We start from the raw sequence: 19,242 nt of genomic DNA on the forward strand, positions 1-19,242 counted from the left end.
GGACATTATTCTAAGACACACATAGCTCTTTGACTTCTTTGATCCTTAGAGAGTATTTCAAAGTTTGTAGAAATTCTGGAGGCTAATCAATTTGATTTTCAAATTCGATGGCCAAAAAAATGGCATTTTTACTTGGCCTCACATCTAAATTAGTTAGAACTGTAAAAATGCTAACTTTCCTAGCAGTTCTTCCAAGAAGCAAGCATTCGTTTTCCTCTTCGTGTGTCTCACACTGGTTAAAACTCAGTGTTTCTAGAGACTTCAGTCATCAGTTCTACTAAACAAGGTAACGTCATCATTGTATCCCGGGGCTGTGCACTCCAAGTTCTCTAGTAAAACATAATTGTTTTCACTGACATTCAGAGAGACGGCTTCTTTCTTAGCAGTGGATGTAAGCTCACTCCAAGTAATGTCAGTATTTTTAAAAGCATGTAGAAGGAAGATGCCAATGATAATAGTGAAGAATCCACTCAGGGTCCCAATGATATCTCCAGCTGTCATGCCATACCACTCTTGGAATAAGACGGCAGAGCAAGTCACTACCATGGATGTGAAGAATACATAATAAATGGGTGTCACAAGAGAGGTATTAAAGGTGTCCAGTGCCTTGTTGAGATAGTTGATCTGTGTAGTTACTGAAAGCACGAGTACAGCCAGCAAAACAAAGACCAGGGGATGTTTGTAAACTGGCTTCCATTCTATCAGCTCCTTGATGGCAATTCCCAGGCCTTTGACAGAAGAAACTGAAAATGCTCCAATCAAGGAACAGATTGAAATATAAACCAATATATTGGTCTGTCCTTTTTTGGGAGCCACGATCAAAATCAGCACCAAAGAGATCACAGTTATGATCACAGCAAAGGAAATAAATCCTGTTAGGAGGAGAAAAGAATTTGACTTTAGAAAATGCTCACAGGATCATACCTTTCTGAAATCTTGTTAGTCATGAGTTTAAGAGCATAGGTATTTTAGAAATAGAAGTGAGATCAAATTAAAAACAACATTCTATTGCGTAGTTCTCAATATTTTACAAAGGATTTTCACAAACATATCATTTAAATCTCAACAATACCACTATGAGCTAGGGCAAATATTATCAGGTTAACTTTTTCTTTTCAGAGGAAGAAAGTGGCAAAGATTTGATTTTGAATATATATCTTTTGCCTCTACCATCCCCATCTCTCCCTTTCATTGTGTAAGAGGGGAAGCATGAACACAAAAATAAGTTCTGCCATCTTTTCAGGAGAAATAATAATCCAACCTCACTGTGTCTCACAACCCACAATGCGGCCCACAATGTAGACAGCTTATTACAATATTATTACAGATACTATTTGGTGAGGAGAGAAAGTGGAGCAGAATTTGAGTGGTTCTTTAGGTTGAATCACAGACCTGGGTCTCTCAATTTCATTTCCATTTCATGCAAAGATGTGACTTCCTCTTCCTTTGGGGCATGGATAACCATCACAGTTGACCCCAATATACTTAATATGCAGCCTATTTTCCCATGAATGTTCAAGTGCTCGTTTAAAAAGTAGGAAGATAATATTGCACTGTTGGGAGAGAAAAAATTAAAAATCACTATAGTTCAATTACCTTTTGATCTCATGGCAGCTCAGAAGTCACACTGTGGTACATGCCACCATGTATCCCAATGAGCTGACTGGAATATGCTATATGACACTGAAAACCCTAGACTGGTTTGAAACTCAGAAATGATGGGAAATCAAATATGCTTCATTGTTTTTATATCTAAAGAGCTATAATATTCTATGTCTCATAATCTTCCAGTGATCTTACAAGAGGTTCTATTCGTCATGTTCAATTTACCCATCTTTTCCTGTAAAGCCAAGCAAAACAGAATATCTTTTATATCTTACTGGCATGATACATTTAGAATACGTATGCCCATGGATGTTTCAAAGAAAGATACATTCCTCAAGAAAAATTACTCTGCTCAAGGCTAATAATCAGCTAGTTTACACCACTACAATCAAACGGACCAGGGGTATCCAATCTTTTGGCTTCCCTAGACCGCACTGGAAGAATTGTCTTGGGCAACACATAAGAGACACTAACAGTAATGATAGCTAATGAGCTAAAGAAAAAAAAATCACAAAAAAACTCGGGCCGGGCGCGGTGGCTCACGCCTGTAATCCCAGCACTTTGGGAGGCCGAGGCGAGTGGATCACGAGGTCAGGAGATCGAGATCATCCTGGCTAACACGGTGAAACCCCGTCTCTACTAAAAATACAAAAAATTAGCTGGGCGCAGTGGCGGGCGCCTGTAATCCCAGCTACTCGGGAGGCTGAGGCAGGAGAATGGCGTGAACCCGGGAGGCGGAGCTTGCAGTGAGCCGAGATCGCGCCACTGCACTCCAGCCTGGGCGACAGAGCAAAACTCCGTCTCAAAAAAAAAAAAAAAAAACTCATAATGTTTTAAGACAGTTTACAAATTTACGTTGGGCTACATTCAAAGCTGTCCTGGGCCACATGCAGCCCATGGGCCATGGGTTGGAGAAGCTTGATACAGACTTTCAAAATATCAAAATACTTCCTTACCACCTGTTACTGCTCTGATACTTAGACCTATCCGGTACTGCTAATGCTTCAGTTGCTGTGGTTTCTGCAAGCCAGCCTCCTTCCTCTAATGCCCTGGCATCCCCATGAAGGCAATTAAGTGCCCATCTGTCCTCAAGATTATGATAAATTACCAGGTACTTTCCTAGAGTTGCCCTCGTGTGGCCACTTTTAGGACTGCAGCCTTAGTGAAGACACTATTACTACTATTACTGCTAGCTATTCATTGCATAGACAAGTGTTTGAAGTGCTTTAGGTGTATTAACTCACTTAATTCTCATAACAATCCTATAAAGAAGATAAAAGAATTTAGTAGGCTCAATCATAAGTTTTCTACAAGAGGTTGATAATGAATAGAAAAGAAAAAGACAAGAAAAGAACAGACAAAAATGCATATGCTTATTAAACACATTCATTTGGGATCATAATAAACTCAGAAAAATTAGATCCACATTCCATGAAATAGGAAAATTATTCCTGTTTCCACTATTAAAACTACAGGGTCTCCAAATAGAAGTATCCAGCAAACAACGCAAGAATTTTAGTGAGAGTTAAAATTTAACCAAAACACCATACTTCTAAAAGTCCTCTGATAACTATGGTCACTAACCACTATGATGAGAAAAAGAATTGACAGGACTCTGGCAATTTGTTCTGATGAGAGATTTAAAAAATCTTCCATGCTTCATTGCATTGTTACAAATGTAAAACACATTTATGTTAGTAGGAAATCAAACTCACTGTGTCTGAGGTTTTCAAAATAATAATGTGACAGTCTATTTCCTATTTCTGCTGTTATTTTATAGTCTTCTCAAGTTATTTTTGTCATTTCAGGCAAGAAAAAGTATTATTCTCACTTTATGAATGAGTAAACTGAGGCTGAGTGACTTGTCCAAAGCTTCCCAGGAGCCTCAGAAATAATTTGGGTTCATCTAGACTTTTAGAACCCAGGTTGGTCTAGATTTGTGTGTTTGTTTTTAGATATCCATAGCCGTATGTTTCTTATGGTTTAAGTTTATCTTGGTCTTAAAATACCTACAGAAGCCAAGTTCCCTGTTACTCACATACCTTATGAGAACACTCAGAGCACCCAGAGGGGTGACCAAGGTGGCAGGTGCAAAAGCATAAGCAGCAAAATTTGCAGCCTCTCCTGCTCCCACTAGAAAGCAAGCAGAGATATTGATATAAAAAATGGGCTTACTTGTCAGAAGAGAAAAACAAACGACTCACACAAAGCAGTGGACTTTTAACCCAAATACATGGGAAGATCTAGCTAAAAAGAATGATGTAACGTGTTTTATAGCGGGTAGGAGATAATTAATATTAAGAGACGCAGACAAACTGTAATACCAGGTGATACAAACTCAAAAGATGCAAAAAATGGTGACAGATGAGTACTCATTTTAAATGGCTTTCAATAGAAATTTTTAGCTACTTCAATATTGAAGACATGTTTGGTGATTCTGATGAAATCTAGTAGAGGTAGCTTTGTAGTAAGCAGAGAATTATTTCACTTGCTCAAGAATACCTAAAGTTTTGTAGGCTACCCACAGAAACCAAAACCAGCTTGGAAAACTAGAATGGTTGAATCTGGTGTGTAGGTAGGGAATAGCCAGAAATACCTGTCGCAGGCCCATGAAGTTAGATTTCCCTCTACCGTAAGTGACCTACAAGCAAGTAACAGTATCTCAGTAGCTTCACGAGATCCAGGCAGCTGTTTTAAAGTCATGATATGCTCCTGAATGTAATCTTTTTCTTATCTGAGGAACTCTAGACTTGCATGATATAGTGTGCTATAAATAACTTCTAGAGTGAGAGAAATCCCTTCAAGAGCTGGGCTCTTGTACTGGCCAAGTTATTCTCACAGAACACGGTTGGAAACTTGCCCACAGAATGTAGTATTTCATGCTGGCAACTACACCAAGCAAATGCTTATTGTAGAGAGAGAAAGGAACACCAGCATGATTTTTTCTTTTTCCCTTTGTCTGGCTGCTATGCTACATCCCCCCAAATCTGTAAGAGTATTCACCGTTAGGAAAACATCATTAAACAAATCCAAACTTACAGAACAGAATAATTAAGACATTGCTCTCATCAAAAGAATCATGGCAAGGCCGGGCATGGTGACTCATGCCTGTAATCCCAGCACTTTGGGAGGCAGAGGGGAGCAGATCACTTGAGGTCAGGAGTTCGAGATCAGCCTGGCCAACATGGTGAAACCCTATCTCTACTAAAGATACAAAAATTAACCGGGTGTGGTGGCAAGCGTTTTTAATCCCAGCTACTCTGGAGGCTGAGGCAGGAGAATCGCTTGAATCTGGGAGGCAGAGGTTGCAGTGAACTGAGATCACGCCACTGCACTCCAGCCTGGACGACAAGAGCGAGACTCTGTCTAAAAAAAATCGTGGCAGTTTTCTTGGAATATTAAGGTTTCCTTGGATACTTTATATTATTTATAGTTTTATCTTTATAGATAGCTTTCCAGGAAAACATCGACTTCATGATTAAAGTACTGTATGTATGTCACTTACTTAATCTCTAATGTATGCTTTTCTCTCTTCAATACTGACATAAACTTTTTTTACATGGTGAAAACAAAATTGCAAATGTAGTCACATAATATTCTCCTTATATTTTCATTATAAAGTATGGGTAGAGGGTGGGGAGATGCAAGTAAGACAGAAAAAGAGAATGATCCAAATACCTATCTGGAATCTTCCCAGACAGCCCTTGTCAATTTTTATTCAAATAAAGAAAATGGATGTAAAAGCACCCTAAAAACTGAAGCGGTGGCCAGGCGCAGTAGCTCACGCCTGTAATCACAGCACTTCCGAAGGCCGACGTGGGTGACCTGAGGTCAGGAGTTCGAGACCAGCCTGGCCAACATGGTGAGACCTCATCTCTACTAAAAATACAAAAATGAGCTGGGTGTGGTGGTGTGCGCCTGTAATCCCAGGTACTCAGGAGGCTGAGGCAGGAGAATCACTTGAACCTGGGAGACGGAGGCTGCAGTGAGCCGAGATCGTGCCAGTGCACTCCAGCCTGGGCCACAGGGCAGGACTCCATCACAAAACAAAACAAAACAAAACAAAACAAAACAAAACAAAAACAATAAACAAAAACTGAAGGGGCTATACATAAATTCTTTTCATTAATCATCCTTTTAGATTCCACCATTTATTAAAGAAAAGGTACCCAGTTCCTTCTCATAACAGGATCTTACAAATACTGAAATGTGTTGCTTGGTTTGGGGAAATTCAGGGAAGCTTTAAGACTCCTGGCTACAGAGGGAATTTATGATGCCCTTTTTGAGGGGAGCCTCCGCTTTGGGATTTAAGAAATTTCACTTAGTGGGGAGACTGAAGTCAGCAAAAGTGGCCGAGGGAGATGAACACTGCCTTCTATTTGGACATCACATTAGCATTTAGAAAGTGCTTTCAGATCCTATAAAGTCTCGTTTAATCCTCACAGCAGGTCTGGGAGGAAGGAGAGTGCTGACACCCCTCATTTCTTCTCCATTTATTCAGTACCAAGCAGCCACAGAAGCCTTTCACTTATCCGTGTTGTTGTCCTGGCGAGGAAACTGTACTCTTTCTTGAGAAAATATGCAGCTACAATAGTCACAGGTTCAAATTAGGAGGTGGGAAAATATGAAAGAAAAGTACTTTTCTCTATGGTTATGGTGAAGAAAATACAAGAAGTCTGTGGTTAAAATATAATATTTCAAAGGTCAACTTTTTCCCTTGCATTCCAGGACAGTAATGAGAGCACAGGGGGTGGGAAATAAGAGTAAAAATTAATTTATTTATCTATAATCGTATATATAGGACAATATATTATACTAACACAAAGATTTTTAGACTTAAATTCCATCCTTGTTCCATTCTTGACAGGAAGATTAACCAATTATGAAAAATTTCATGTAATCTATTTACTATCTTACAAATAAACAGTATTCTCGGTACTAAAAACTTACTTGACAGCAATCCTACCCACCAGAGCCATTCCTTCAGGTAAGAATGTCCACCTTGTCCTAAAATACAAAAAGTAAAAATTAACAAAAAATGGGTTCTACACTGGAGGAAGGTTTGAAGAATTGACTTCTAGGAAGCGTACTTGATTATGGTTAGAAAAGTTAAGTCAGTAAATCTAAAGTCTCTTAGCTTATTTACTTGGTCATTTCCAAAGCTCTTCTAAAGCTTTTTTCCCCCAATTTACAATGACTTAACAAATCTCCTAACGGATTAATTGCATTTAGATTTTTTTCCATGTTTCTGTTATAAATATAATGCTCTCACGAACCTCCCTACACATTTACCTTTGCAACACTGGAATGATTATTTCTCCACAATAAATTCCTAGAAGCGTTAATTGTTGGGTAGGAGGAAGTGCATTTTTAAAAGAACTTTACATGTATTACCAAATTGCCCTCCAAAAAAGTTATGTCAATTTTTTTAAAAACTTTGCAAATTTGATAGTTTTAAAATGGTATATCATTTCAATCTGCATTTTTCTGTCACCCATTTTATTCTTTTGTGAATCAAGAGTTCATTTTTGTTTTATTTTTCCTGATTTTTAAAATAGATTCAGGGGTACAAGTATAGTTGTGTTACATAAATCTACTGTAAAGTCTGGCCTTTAGTGTATCTATCACCTGAATAGTGAACATGGAACCCAACAGGTAGTATTTCATCCCTCACCTGCTTCTACCTTTTTACCCTCCCACCTTTTGGAATCTCTAATGTCCATTATTCCACTTTGAATGTGCATGTGTACCCACGGTTTAGCTCCCACTTGTAAGTGAGAACGTGCAGCTTTTGATTTTCTGTTTCTGAGTCACTGCACTTAGGATAATGGCCTCCAGGTCCGTCCATGTTGCTGCAAAAGATATGATTTCATTTCTCTAACAGCTAAGTAGTATTCTATGGTGTGTGTATATAATTATACCACATTTTCTTTATCCAGTCCTCTGTCGATGGGCACTTAAGTTGACTTCATGACTTTGGTGTTGTGAATAGTGGTGTGATAAACATTTGAGTGCAAGTGTCTTTTCATAAAATGATTTCTTTTCCTTAAAGTAGATACCCAGTAGTGGGACTGCTGCATTGAAGGGCAGTTCTATTTTTAGTTCTCTGAGAGATCTCCATATTGTTTTCCATAGTGGTTATACTAACTTACAACCCCACCAACAGAGTATAAGCATTCCCCTTTCTCTGCATTCTTGCCAACATCTGTTGTTTTTTGACTTGTTAATAATAGCCATTCTGACTAGTGTAAGATGGTATCTCATTGTGGTCTTAATTTGCATTTCTCTGGTGATTAGTGACACTGAGCATTTTTTCATATATTTGTTGGTCGCTTGCATGTCTTTTGAAAAATGTATGTTCATATCCTTTACCCACTTTTTCATGGGTTTGTTTTCTTCTTGTCTGAGTTCCTTGTAGATTCTGGGTATTAGACCTTTGTCAGATGCTTAGTTTGCAAGTATTTTCCCCTATTCTGCGGGCTGTTTTTTTACCCTGTTAATTATTTTTCTTGCTCTGCAGAAGCTTTTTACTTTAGGTCACATTTGTCTATTTTTGTTTTTGTTGCATTTCCTTTTGAGGACTTAGTCACAAATTCTTTGCCTAGGCCAATGTCCAGAAAAGTTTTTCCTAGGTTTTCTTCTAGGGCTTTTATAGTTTCAGGTTTTACATTTAAGTTTTTAATCCATCTTGAGTAGGTTTTTGTATATGGTCAGATATAAGGTCCAGTTTCATTCTTATATATACGGTTCTACAATTTTCCTTGCACCATTTGTTGAATAGGGTAGCCTTTCCCTAGCGTATAGTATTTTCAACTTTGTCAAAGATCACTTGGCTGTAGGTATGTGGCTTTATTTCTGGGTTCTCTATTCTGTTCCACTGATCTATGTGTGTATTTTTATACCAGTACCATGCTGTTTTGGTTATGATAGCCTTATAGTATAATTTGAAGATACTGTGATACCTCCAGCTCTGTTCTTTTTGCTTAGGATTGCTTAAAACTTTCTGTGTGATGTTTCCATGTCACCCCTTTGTTTTTCCACAAATCATAAGTTTTTCTTAATTTGCAGGAAATTTTATTTAATCACCAGGTTCACCGTATTTATGTCAGTCAGAGGTGTGGACATAAATACTTCAATTCAGCTATGGTTAAAATTAAAAACAGAAAACGTAAATAGTAAATTACATTGATACTAATGAGGACTGTAAAGGGAAGAAGATGGTTGACGTAAGAGCTTTTGAGAGTTTGGATTAGTCAATGAGAGAATAACAAGCATCAGGCAGATGCACTCTGCTTATTCTCTACCTTGTCATGCTGAAATCAAGTTTCTGTTTCGTCTACTGAAAAGGACAAAATGCTTTTAAGGTATTCAAAAGGTTATCTTCCTACTACTCTAATCTGTGACTTTATGTCATTATATTTACTATAGAAAATGGAGTTTTCTCATCAATTTTAATATACTTAGCCCTCTGCATTTGACCTAATTGATTTTGTTATAATTAAACAGGATATATAAGCTATGAAGACAAAGTAGTTAACTGTGCTTATTTAGGACTTTCTTCTTAAGAAATTGGCAAATAACTAACTTGGAATTACATTACAACCCTGGACCTGACTATTGTCTAGTTGGTATCTCTTTGGGTACTAGTGAAACAATATTTATTTATGTATGTTTATTGGTCATTACACTTGCAAATAACTAAGTTGGAATTATGTTACCACACTGAACCTGACTATTGTCTATTTGGTATCTCTTTGGGTACTAGTGAAACAATATTTACTTACGTACGTTTATTGGTCATTTGCATTTCTTATTTCGTTTGTTTCTGTTTATATGCCATGTCTATTTTCTGTTAGGGTACTAACCTTTTTACTTATTGACTGCAGTCACTTTTTATATAGTATGAAACTATACTTTGTCACATATTTCGTCATATTCCCCCCAATATATCATTTGCTTTTTAGTTTCAGTTAAAGTGTTTCCATATAGGATTTTTTTTGTCAATCTAGATAATCTCTTCCTTTATATAAAATAAATTCTTTATGCTTAGAAAAGCCTTTTTTTTTTTTTAAATTATTTCATTTTTTGGCCGGGCACAGTGGCTCACACCTGTAATCCCAGCACTTTGGGAGGCCAAGGTGGGCAGATCATCTGAGGTTAGGAGTTTGAGACCAGCCTGGCCAACATGGTGAAACGCTGTCTCCACTAAAAATACAAAATTAGCTGGGCGTGATGGTACATGCCTGTAATCCCAGCTACTTGGGAGGCTGAGGCAGTAAAATTGCTTGAACCTGGGAGGTGGAGGTTGCAGTAAGCCGAGATCATGCCATTGCACTCCAGCCTGGCCGACAGAGCAAAGCTCCGTCTCAAAAAAAAAAAAAAAAAATTATTTTATTTTTAAATTAAACGCTAACCTATCTGGAATATATTTTGCTGAATGGTGTGAAGTAGAACTTTCATGTTTTTCTCTTCTAATTTTTCCCAATTGTCTCAATACTTTGAATCATTTGTCCTTTCTCCACAGTTTTGAAATGTCACTTTTTAAAATAACAAATTCAATTGTTATATATACTTGGATCCACTTATAAGTTTTAAATTATCTTTTACGATTTTGTCTGCTTTAATGCCAGTATCAAATTGTTTTAATACAGCATATGTTTTCTTTTCTGATAGTACAAATCTCATCTCAATAGTACTCTTTTATAAACTTGCTTGTGTAATTTATAATCATTGATTTTTTTCCATATGGAAAAATGCTTAGATCTTATAGTATACTTGATGAAAATGAATAGAAAACTCATGGTTAATGAAGGGATAGTCAGGTAGACCTACTTAGCATCTTAAGTGTCACTATAAATAGCAGCCTAATTCTATTGTTGTCCATTTATTAATTTAATAAATAGCTATTAGGTGCCAAACACTGCTAGGGAAGGTTCCTGTTCTTGAGAATCTACTATGAATAAGCAAGTAAACCTATCAGCAACAATAGAGAATACACGTACAACTAAAAATTATCCTAGGTACGGTGAGGGAAACTATTAGTGCAATGACAGAGAATAGTGGGGGTGGGGTGGGGAGACCTGCTGTGAGAGGATGGTCAAGGAAGGCCTTTCTGAGATGATGCTACTCCCACTGAAGTCTGAAGAATGAGTCAGCTGAATGAAGGGCAGGGAGAAGAGTTCCACGCAATGGGAAAAGACCTGGGGGTGGGACAGAACCAGATGTATTCCAGGAACAAGAGAAAAGTAGGTGACGGGGAGAAAAGCAAGAAGAAGTTGGAGAGGGGGCAGAGATCAGAGACTGGCAGACACAGCTGACTCCATCAAGAAGATAGAGATTAAGATAAACCGAGCCAGTGAGTTATTATTACTGTAGCCTAGGAGAATTTTTAGTTGTACATGTATTCTTTTTTATTGCTGATAGGTTTACTTGCTTATTCATAGTAGATTCTCAAGAACAGGAACCTTCCCTAGCAGTGTTTGGCACCTAATAGATATTTATTAAATCAATAAATGGATAACAATGGAATTAGGCTGCTATTTATAGTGACACTTAAGATGCTGAGTAGGTCTGCCTGGCTATCCCTTCATTAACCACGAGTTTTCTATTCATTTCAATCAAAGACCTAAGTATTTTTCCAACATCCATATGGAAAAAAAATCAATAACTATCATTACACAAGCAAGTTGATAAGAGTACTATTGAGATGTGGCCTTACAACGGGATCATTTCTGCAGTTAGAAACTGCAATTCATTAGTTGCATGTGTTTCTTACCAGCTCTAGTAACGCCCTTGCTGGCCAGTTGTAAGAGGCCCTTCTTTTTCAGTATGAAGCTGGAGCCAATAAAAATACTTGAGCTTATGGCCAGTACCAAGCCCACATAAAGACTGTATTTGTTTTCTACACTTGCTGAAATGTTCAAGTTGTTTATGCTGGAATTCAGGTCCGTGTAGAGCACAGGAGAAGCCAGCAGCTGTGACACATTTTTGATCTCACACCAAGCCTTGGAGGAGTTTGGACAGACCAGAGACAGCACATATCCTGGAAAAAAGGAAAGAAGAGAATGTCAGGAATGAAAGGGAGAGGTATTGATGCTTACTGGCTTCCTGCAGGAAACACAGCCTTGAGTGGATGGTACTGAAACATTTTAGTACATGCAGGGAAGTCCTAACAGGTGGCCCACAGGCCTATAGACATTGTCGATTTGGCTTGCACAGATTTTAAAAAATGATTTTAAAGTGTTTAGCTGTCATCATTTAAAAATGAGCAATTTCACATGAATGCCTGGATTCCCCCTATAAATTCGATCTGGGAACACTTGTGTCTTTGTTCTGGTGAATCAGCAACTTGATGGAGCAGCGAATAGCTGTTCAGACCTGGCTTGTGCTCAACAGTTCGACACAGCCCATCACACCCACTTCACTCTGCATTATCTGCCTGGCTACTGGAAAGCAGGGCTTGTGGGGCCTGAATGTGGGGAGAAAGCATAACAACCTCAGTCTAGAAATCACATTGCAAGAAATCTGTTCGCTGGGCATGGTGGCTCACACCTGTAATCCCAGCATTTTGGGAGGCCAAGGTGGGAGGATTGCTTGATCCCAGGAGTTTGAGACCAGCCTGGGCAACATAGTGAAACCCCATCTACATTAAAAAAATTGAAAAATTAACCGGGCGTGGTGGCGGACGTCTGTGGTCCAAGCTACTTGGGAGGCTGAGGTGGGAAGATCGCTTGAGCCCAGGAGGATGAGGCTGCAGCGAGCTGCGATCACACCACTGCACTCCAGCCTAGGTAACAGAGCAAGACCCCGTCTCAAAAAAGAAAAAAAGAAAAACAGAAATTGGCTGGGCATTATGGCTGTAATCCCGGCACTTTGGGCAGCCAAGGTGGGTGGATCACTTGAGATCAGGAGTTTGAGACCAGCCTGGCCAACATGGTGAAACCCCATCTCTACTAAAAATACAAAAATTAGCGGGGCACGGGCATGGTGGTGCGTGCCTATAGTCCCAGCTACTCTGGAGGTGAAGGCAGGAGAATCACTTGAACCCGGGAAGTGGTTGCAGTGAGTTGAGATCGCGCCACTGCACTCCAGCCTGGGTGACAGAACGAGACTATCTCCAAAAAAAAAAAAAAGAAGAAATCTGTCTAATTCATTTGGTGGGGTATGAGTCATTTGGTGGATATGAAGAGTTATATATTTCAGAAAACATTTTAAAAGTGGGTTTAGGCCGGGCGCGGTGGCTCACGCTTGTAATCCCAGCACTTTGGGAGGCCGAGGTGGGCGGATCATGAGGTCAGGAGATCCAGACCACGGTGAAACCCCGTCTCTACTAAAAATACAAAAAAATTAGCCGGGCGTGGTGGCGGGCGCCTGTAGTCCCAGCTACTCGGAGAGGCTGAGGCAGGAGAATGGCGTGAACCCGGGAGGTGGAGCTTGCAGTGAGCCGAGATTGCGCCACTGCACTCCAGCCTGGGCGACAGAGCGAGACTCCGTCTCAAAAAAAAAAAAAAAAAAGTGGGTTTAGTTTTCTGTACCACTTTCCCTGATTCTTCAGGTCTATTAATCCACTTTCTCCTAAAGAAAATAGAATCTAATAAAAAATGAATTCAAATATCATTAGGCTTTTTAAAAAATGAGATTCAAAGAAGCATGTAAATCCCCTGAACCAAGTCCACTATTATAAATGTCTTGGAATTTTGAGGCTAAACACTAAAACACAAAATGAAGATGTTTTACACTATGTAAGAAACTTTTTATAATCTGTTCTCCACTTGAAAAGACACCAAGGTGACATTTTGACAAGATGTTCTGTCTTCCCATTTTTTTCCTTTAAAAATGGCAAATTCTCCCATTATGAATTACCCTAAACAAAAGAGGGTAAAGGAAAATTAATCAGAAACAGTTTCGTAATTCAATTTTTAGAAAAGTTTTACATTTCAAAAATCTTAAGAAGGCATATAAGCAACAAAAGGCAGTTTGATCAAATGATGTTTAGCAACAAGACTTCCGTAAGTGGACGTATGTACCTCTGGCAAAGCTTCATGAAGCCACCCGAATTTTACCACATGCACAGTTAAGAAACAGCCATGAAGTTCAGGTCTATAAAATAATGGAATTCAAGGTTTTCATGACTATTATTTCATTTATCTCTGTAATTTGAAAACGATCCAACTTTGTTTCAGAAATCCAGAATAGTTGGACATAGTGGCTCACCCTTGTAATCCCAGCACTTAGGGAGGCAGAGGCTGGAGGTTTGCTTGAGCACCGGAGTTCACGACCAGCCTGGGCAATATAGCGAGATCTCCACAAAAACAAAACCAAACAAAAAAACAAAACAAAGAAACAGAAATCCAGAATAAACTCGAAGCCAAAACTAAATATCCTAACTGCTGCAAATTTTCATTTCTTTTTTTTCTGAGACAGGGTCTCACTCTGTCACCCAGGCTGTAGTGCAGTGGTGTCATCACGGCTCACTGCAACCTTGACCTCCTGGGTTTAAATGATCCTCCCACCTCAGCCTCCCAAGTAGCTGGAACCACAGGCATGCAACACCATGCCCAGCTAATTTTTAAGTTTTTTTTTGTAGAGATGGGCTCTCACTACATTGGCCAGGCTGATGCTGCAAATTTTCAAGCAAGCTAGCCCTTAGCAATCTTGTTCCACACAATGTTTATCTCATCTAAGCCCCAAGAAGGGAAAGTGATTAAGTAAATTTTTGTATGAATTTTGATTACATTCATTCCTAAGAAAACATCGGACCTGACACACCAGTGAATTCCATGGCTGCATTCATGTCATTTACTATGCAGTTAACACAACCACTCCAAAACTTTGTCTCTGAAATCAGTGTGGGTGGATCTCATTCCAGTGAAACAATATTCCTTCTAAGCTGTTGATACAGCAAAATGTTTCTGACATTGTAGGGGGTGTGGGAGCGGAGGGTCATAAGGGAGATCAAATGATCACTGTTGCATTTTGCAAGTTCTCATTGTAACTGGCAGGCATGAATGCTCCAAGTTTTATGGCAGGAAAAATAATAAAAATCTTGTCTGGTTACTGACCTTAGGACTTACATTGTTTTATGCTTTGGGAACATGTTAGGGAGAGAGCCTACGGCAGATATGACTGAAAGAGGAAAGAAAGGATGGGTTAGTGGATGTGGAGTAGCCTATGGGAGAAGGGGAGAGATGGGTAATGGAGGGTGTGTGGGCAGGGAATTTGGAGTGTTTTAAAGGAATCAAAGACATCTGAAGTCACAATTGGCTTATCAAGATGCAAGTGAGCACAGTAATTTTCCAGGGAGTTTAATCCAGACTTTATTCCACAGAAAGAGAACAACTACTACATTCATTATGTTTCATTTTTAACAGACACGATCAATAGTCCTCGAAAGTGACTGTACCAAGGTATACTCTTGCTAGCCAAGAACATGTATTTCTTCTTTGATGTTATTTTTCTAAATAGAGAGTAACGAATATTTAGGAAATATATATTATAAAAAAATATATATATACCAATGTATCAACCAGCCAGTTTAAGAAATAAAGCATCACCCCTCAGAGTTAGTAACTATCCTGATTTTCTCTTTAACATTCTTTTGCTTGTAAAAAAGATTTTCTCCATATATCTTGAAAATGTTTTTGCCTCTTTTTGCACCTATGAAAGTGTAATGATAAAGAATTTGTTCTTTGGTGACTTGTTTTTGAGATTCATCAAAACATGATGCATGAAGCTGCAGTATTTGTTTTTCCCCCACTGTTCTAGAGAATTCCACTGCATAACTATCACACAACTAATTTTTCTGTTTTATAGTTGGTTGATATTTAAGTAATTTACAGGTCCTACAAACAGTACTCCTAATGTTCTTATATTATGTTGAACTATATGAAATTGATGATAACTGAACAATTTGAACCCTATGACAAGTAGTTTCATATGTTTCAACCTAATATTTATCTTCTATGTACAGGTGTAATAGCTTACATACACACACCTTTAACATTTAAAAATGAAGATCTACTATCTATAATCATGGGCAAGTTGAGTAATGGCTCTTGGTTTCAGTTTCCCCACCTGTAAAATGAGGGACTTTGACTCAATGATTCTAAAGTCTGATCATAACCTATGTTTGTTCTCAGAATTACTTACAATACTGGTGCCTCATAAATGTTGCTGATGGACCAGTTCTAAACTCATAGGCACTGATAGAGGAGAGACATTTTAAAGAAACTGATGCCAATATATTAAGTGACACTGGCCAAAGTTATGCAACTGCTAAAACCAGGGCCAAGTAACCCAATTCCCAGCCAGCATTCTATTTCAGAAAAATAAAAATATAAAGTACAAGAAAAAGCCAGTTGAAATTTATTATTCATGTTCATATAAGGATGAAATGCTTTAAATAATTTGTCAAGTATTTGCCTATAGAGAATAATAATACAAATTTAAATAATAATTTAAACTGTCCAGTTTATTACATGGAATAGAAATCTGGTTTTAAGAAAGTCAATGATTGTATAAAACTACCTTTTTAATCATCGCAAGATATTTCCAGTTGGGTGTCTCACCATCTATTCTACTGTGCTAGTTTGGATTATTATTCATTCAATATTCAGCCCCTTACCTTTCCCAGTGTGGGCAAAGGTGCTTCACCTGATGTTGGGCTGGAAGTGATTTGGTGGCCAATGGGAAGTCGGCAGAAGTGATATGAAGCTAGATTTCAAGGATGCTTATGTGGTTGGTTTACTCATTTGCATCTCTGTAATTCCCTGAGGAGCTGCTGTCCCTTCAGCCTCAGCACCCAAAAGAAGACGCATGGAGCAGATCTGAGCTCATCCCACATGAAGGAGCCAAACCCAGGTGGACATGTAGCCTGAAGCAGAGACATATAGGTGAGCCCCATCTAGATCAGTCAACCTTCAGCTGACCTAGAAACCTAAGCAAAAATATGTGATATACCTGCCTATTCACATTAGCATAGGAATGACTGAATGAAATCTCTTTATGTCTGTTACAATTTATTCTCCAAATGCTAACCAGTGGGAAGTAGGTTATATCACTCCCTGGCTTAATACTCCCTGTCCCCTGTCACGGTTTTTCATCTCGACTTACAACAAAATCTCAACTCCTCACTAACTTTGAACTTTAAAGCTTCTCATGCTCTGAAACTGGCTCGTCTTTGACATCATATCGCATTACTCTCCCTCTCACCCCTCTGTGAAACACTAATCTTCTTTTCCTTCATTCAACAAATATGTATGGTGTACTACCTGTTGGGCATTTTCTAGAATCTGGAGATAGAAAAATGGATACAACAATGGTCCCGCTCTCTTAGATTCCAGTGGGGGGAGATAGGATTAACAAACAAATAACTATACGTATGTTAAGAGTGCCACAGCAAGTAGTTAAAGCAGCATCAAGGAATATATTTTTTAAAACAGGATTAAACAAAAGAGCCTGTCTGCTAAGTCTAAAAGCAGAAACCCTGAGGGGTTGAAGAAGCTGCGGTCAGCCAGGTTGCCTGGGGTGACAAAAAGGGAGATGGTGAGATGTGGCTAAAGAGTAGGTGGGAGAAGGATCAGGTGAAATGAACCTTTAGACAGGTAGGTCTGATCTTGTCATTCCTCCTTCCAAAACTCCACAAGGGCTTCCCTTCTCATTCAGAAAAAAATCCAAAATTCCCACTATAGCCTATAAGGCCTTGTGGAATCCTGTCTCCAGCTGTCTAACCTCATTCCCTACTATTGCCTTTTCTTCTGTTCCTTTCATAGAATAAGTTCCTTCTCACCTTAAGCTTTTTACAAAGCAGCCGTTCCTGAGCTTGTTAACAGAGTGCTGGCTGGTATAGCTAGCTTCTTCTGAGTGAGAAGACTAAGCAACTCAGAGAGGCCTTTCCTGCCTTCCCGATCTAAAGGAACCTCTCAGTCACTTTCCATCATACGTTCCCAATCAAATAGACTTCCTCATATGGCTTAATTACAGCTTTATAACAACCTTCATACATATTTGAATTTGTTTCTTTTAAAGATAATTTTGGATTAGAGACTCTTTTGAAGCATCTATAGCTTTAAAAGTCAAAACCAATGTGGGGTTGGGGGTGACTCACGCCTGTAAACCCAGCACTTTGGGATGCCAAGGTAGGAGGATCACTTGAAGTCAGGAGTTCAAGACCAGCCTGGTCAACACAGTGAAACCCATATTAAAAATACAAAAATTAGCTGGGCATGGTGGCACGTGCCTGTAGTCCCAGCTACTTGAGAGGCTGAGGCAGGAGAATTGCTTGAACCCAGGTGGAGGTTGCAGTGAGCCGAAATTGCACCACTGCATGCCATCCTGGGTGACGGAGTGGCACTCCGCCTCAAAAAAACAAAAAAAGTCAAAACCAAAGTATGAAATTAACTTTTTCTTCATGGAAGTTCAACTGGAATGTTCTATCTTCAGATCTCATGACTGACCCCTTGTCATTTGGGTCTCAGCTTGAATATCACTTTCGTAAGGCGCTTTCATTGAATACCCAATCTAAACATCCCAACAGTCTTGATACATTACTGCTATTATAATGATCTTTTAAATTACTTTGTTTCTTGCATAGTAGCTGCCATCTAAACAGTAAGGTGCCTGAGAGCAGGAACCTAGTCCTACAGTCTAGGACCAGAGTGTCTTGCAGATCCCTCTATCCTAGCACCTATGCCAGTGCTTGGCACGTGGGACTCTTATTATTTGAATGAAAAGTGAAAAATGGAGTCTTTGTTTACTGCATGTCAAGCGCTGAGTGATGTAGTTCATATGTAATCCCACCTGCACCTACTCTTCAGAACTGTAAACTGGAGGGATGATCCCCAATTTATAAAAAGGCAAAAGGCTCAAGGAAGCTAAGTTACAGCTCAGACTGTCTGATGCCAAAGCCTAATCTCTTCCCACTACTAATAATGTGCATTCAGATTTCTAAGTCTTTCTCACCAGCTTTTCACACAATTAATTACCATGGTTAATCACAGGTATTAAGCCTGGAACTTAAATGTTTCTTGTTGGAACTCAATGCATAAGCAAAGCAGGAAAAACTTGCAGAAGCTCACACAAGTGGGTGTAATTCATATACCTTCCTTACTTACAGATCCTTGGGTAAACAAGGGTGGGTGTGTTAGTAACCGTCAGATTTGCTGGGTTAGAAATTATTTAGAAAAAGGGCACACAACCTGACTCTCTAGGAAATAATTCTAGATTCAGCTGCCTTAAAAATTTTGTTTTTTAATAGTTTGCGGATTGTTCACGCATTTTTTCTCTTTTTGAGAAAAAAGGGACAAGGGAATAATTCTAGATCCAGCTGCCTTTAAATTTTTGTTTTTTAATAGTTTGTGAGTTGTTCAGGCTCTTTTTGAGAAAAAAAGACTAGAAAATAATTATAGATCCAGTGGCCTTAAATTTTTTTTTTTAATAGCTTGTGAATTGTTCAGGCATTTTTCTTGTTTTGGTGTCCCTTCTCTTCCTTGCTGGCATGGTTTTGACGAGCTCACTTGTTAAAAAAGAATAAGCTGGAAGAGTCAAGAGGAGGGGAAACCAGGGAAGCTGCGAGCACCTTTGCAAAGGTGTATATGTATATACATATATATATATATATATATGTAAGGGCACTATATA

General features: G+C 38.8%; 1 protein-coding gene across 1 annotated transcript in view; it reads right to left on the reverse strand.

The window, feature by feature from the left end:
- Positions 1 to 213: 213 nt before the first annotated feature.
- The window catches only part of NIPAL1 (NIPA like domain containing 1), a 20,169-nt gene continuing 1,140 nt past the window's right edge, over positions 214 to 19,242 (reverse strand). The window contains exons 2-6 of the mRNA XM_032135590.2: positions 11,381 to 11,647; positions 6,556 to 6,612; positions 3,648 to 3,738; positions 1,393 to 1,553; positions 214 to 872 (exon numbers count right to left, since the gene is read on the reverse strand). Coding sequence (XP_031991481.1) covers positions 262 to 872; positions 1,393 to 1,553; positions 3,648 to 3,738; positions 6,556 to 6,612; positions 11,381 to 11,647 — 1,187 coding nt within the window. The 3' untranslated portion in view covers positions 214 to 261. The remainder of the gene's footprint in view (positions 873 to 1,392; positions 1,554 to 3,647; positions 3,739 to 6,555; positions 6,613 to 11,380; positions 11,648 to 19,242) is intronic.

This window comes from Hylobates moloch, unplaced genomic scaffold, assembly GCF_009828535.3.
Source record: "Hylobates moloch isolate HMO894 unplaced genomic scaffold, HMol_V3 SCAFFOLD_17, whole genome shotgun sequence".
Classification (NCBI taxonomy): Eukaryota; Metazoa; Chordata; class Mammalia; order Primates; family Hylobatidae; genus Hylobates; species Hylobates moloch.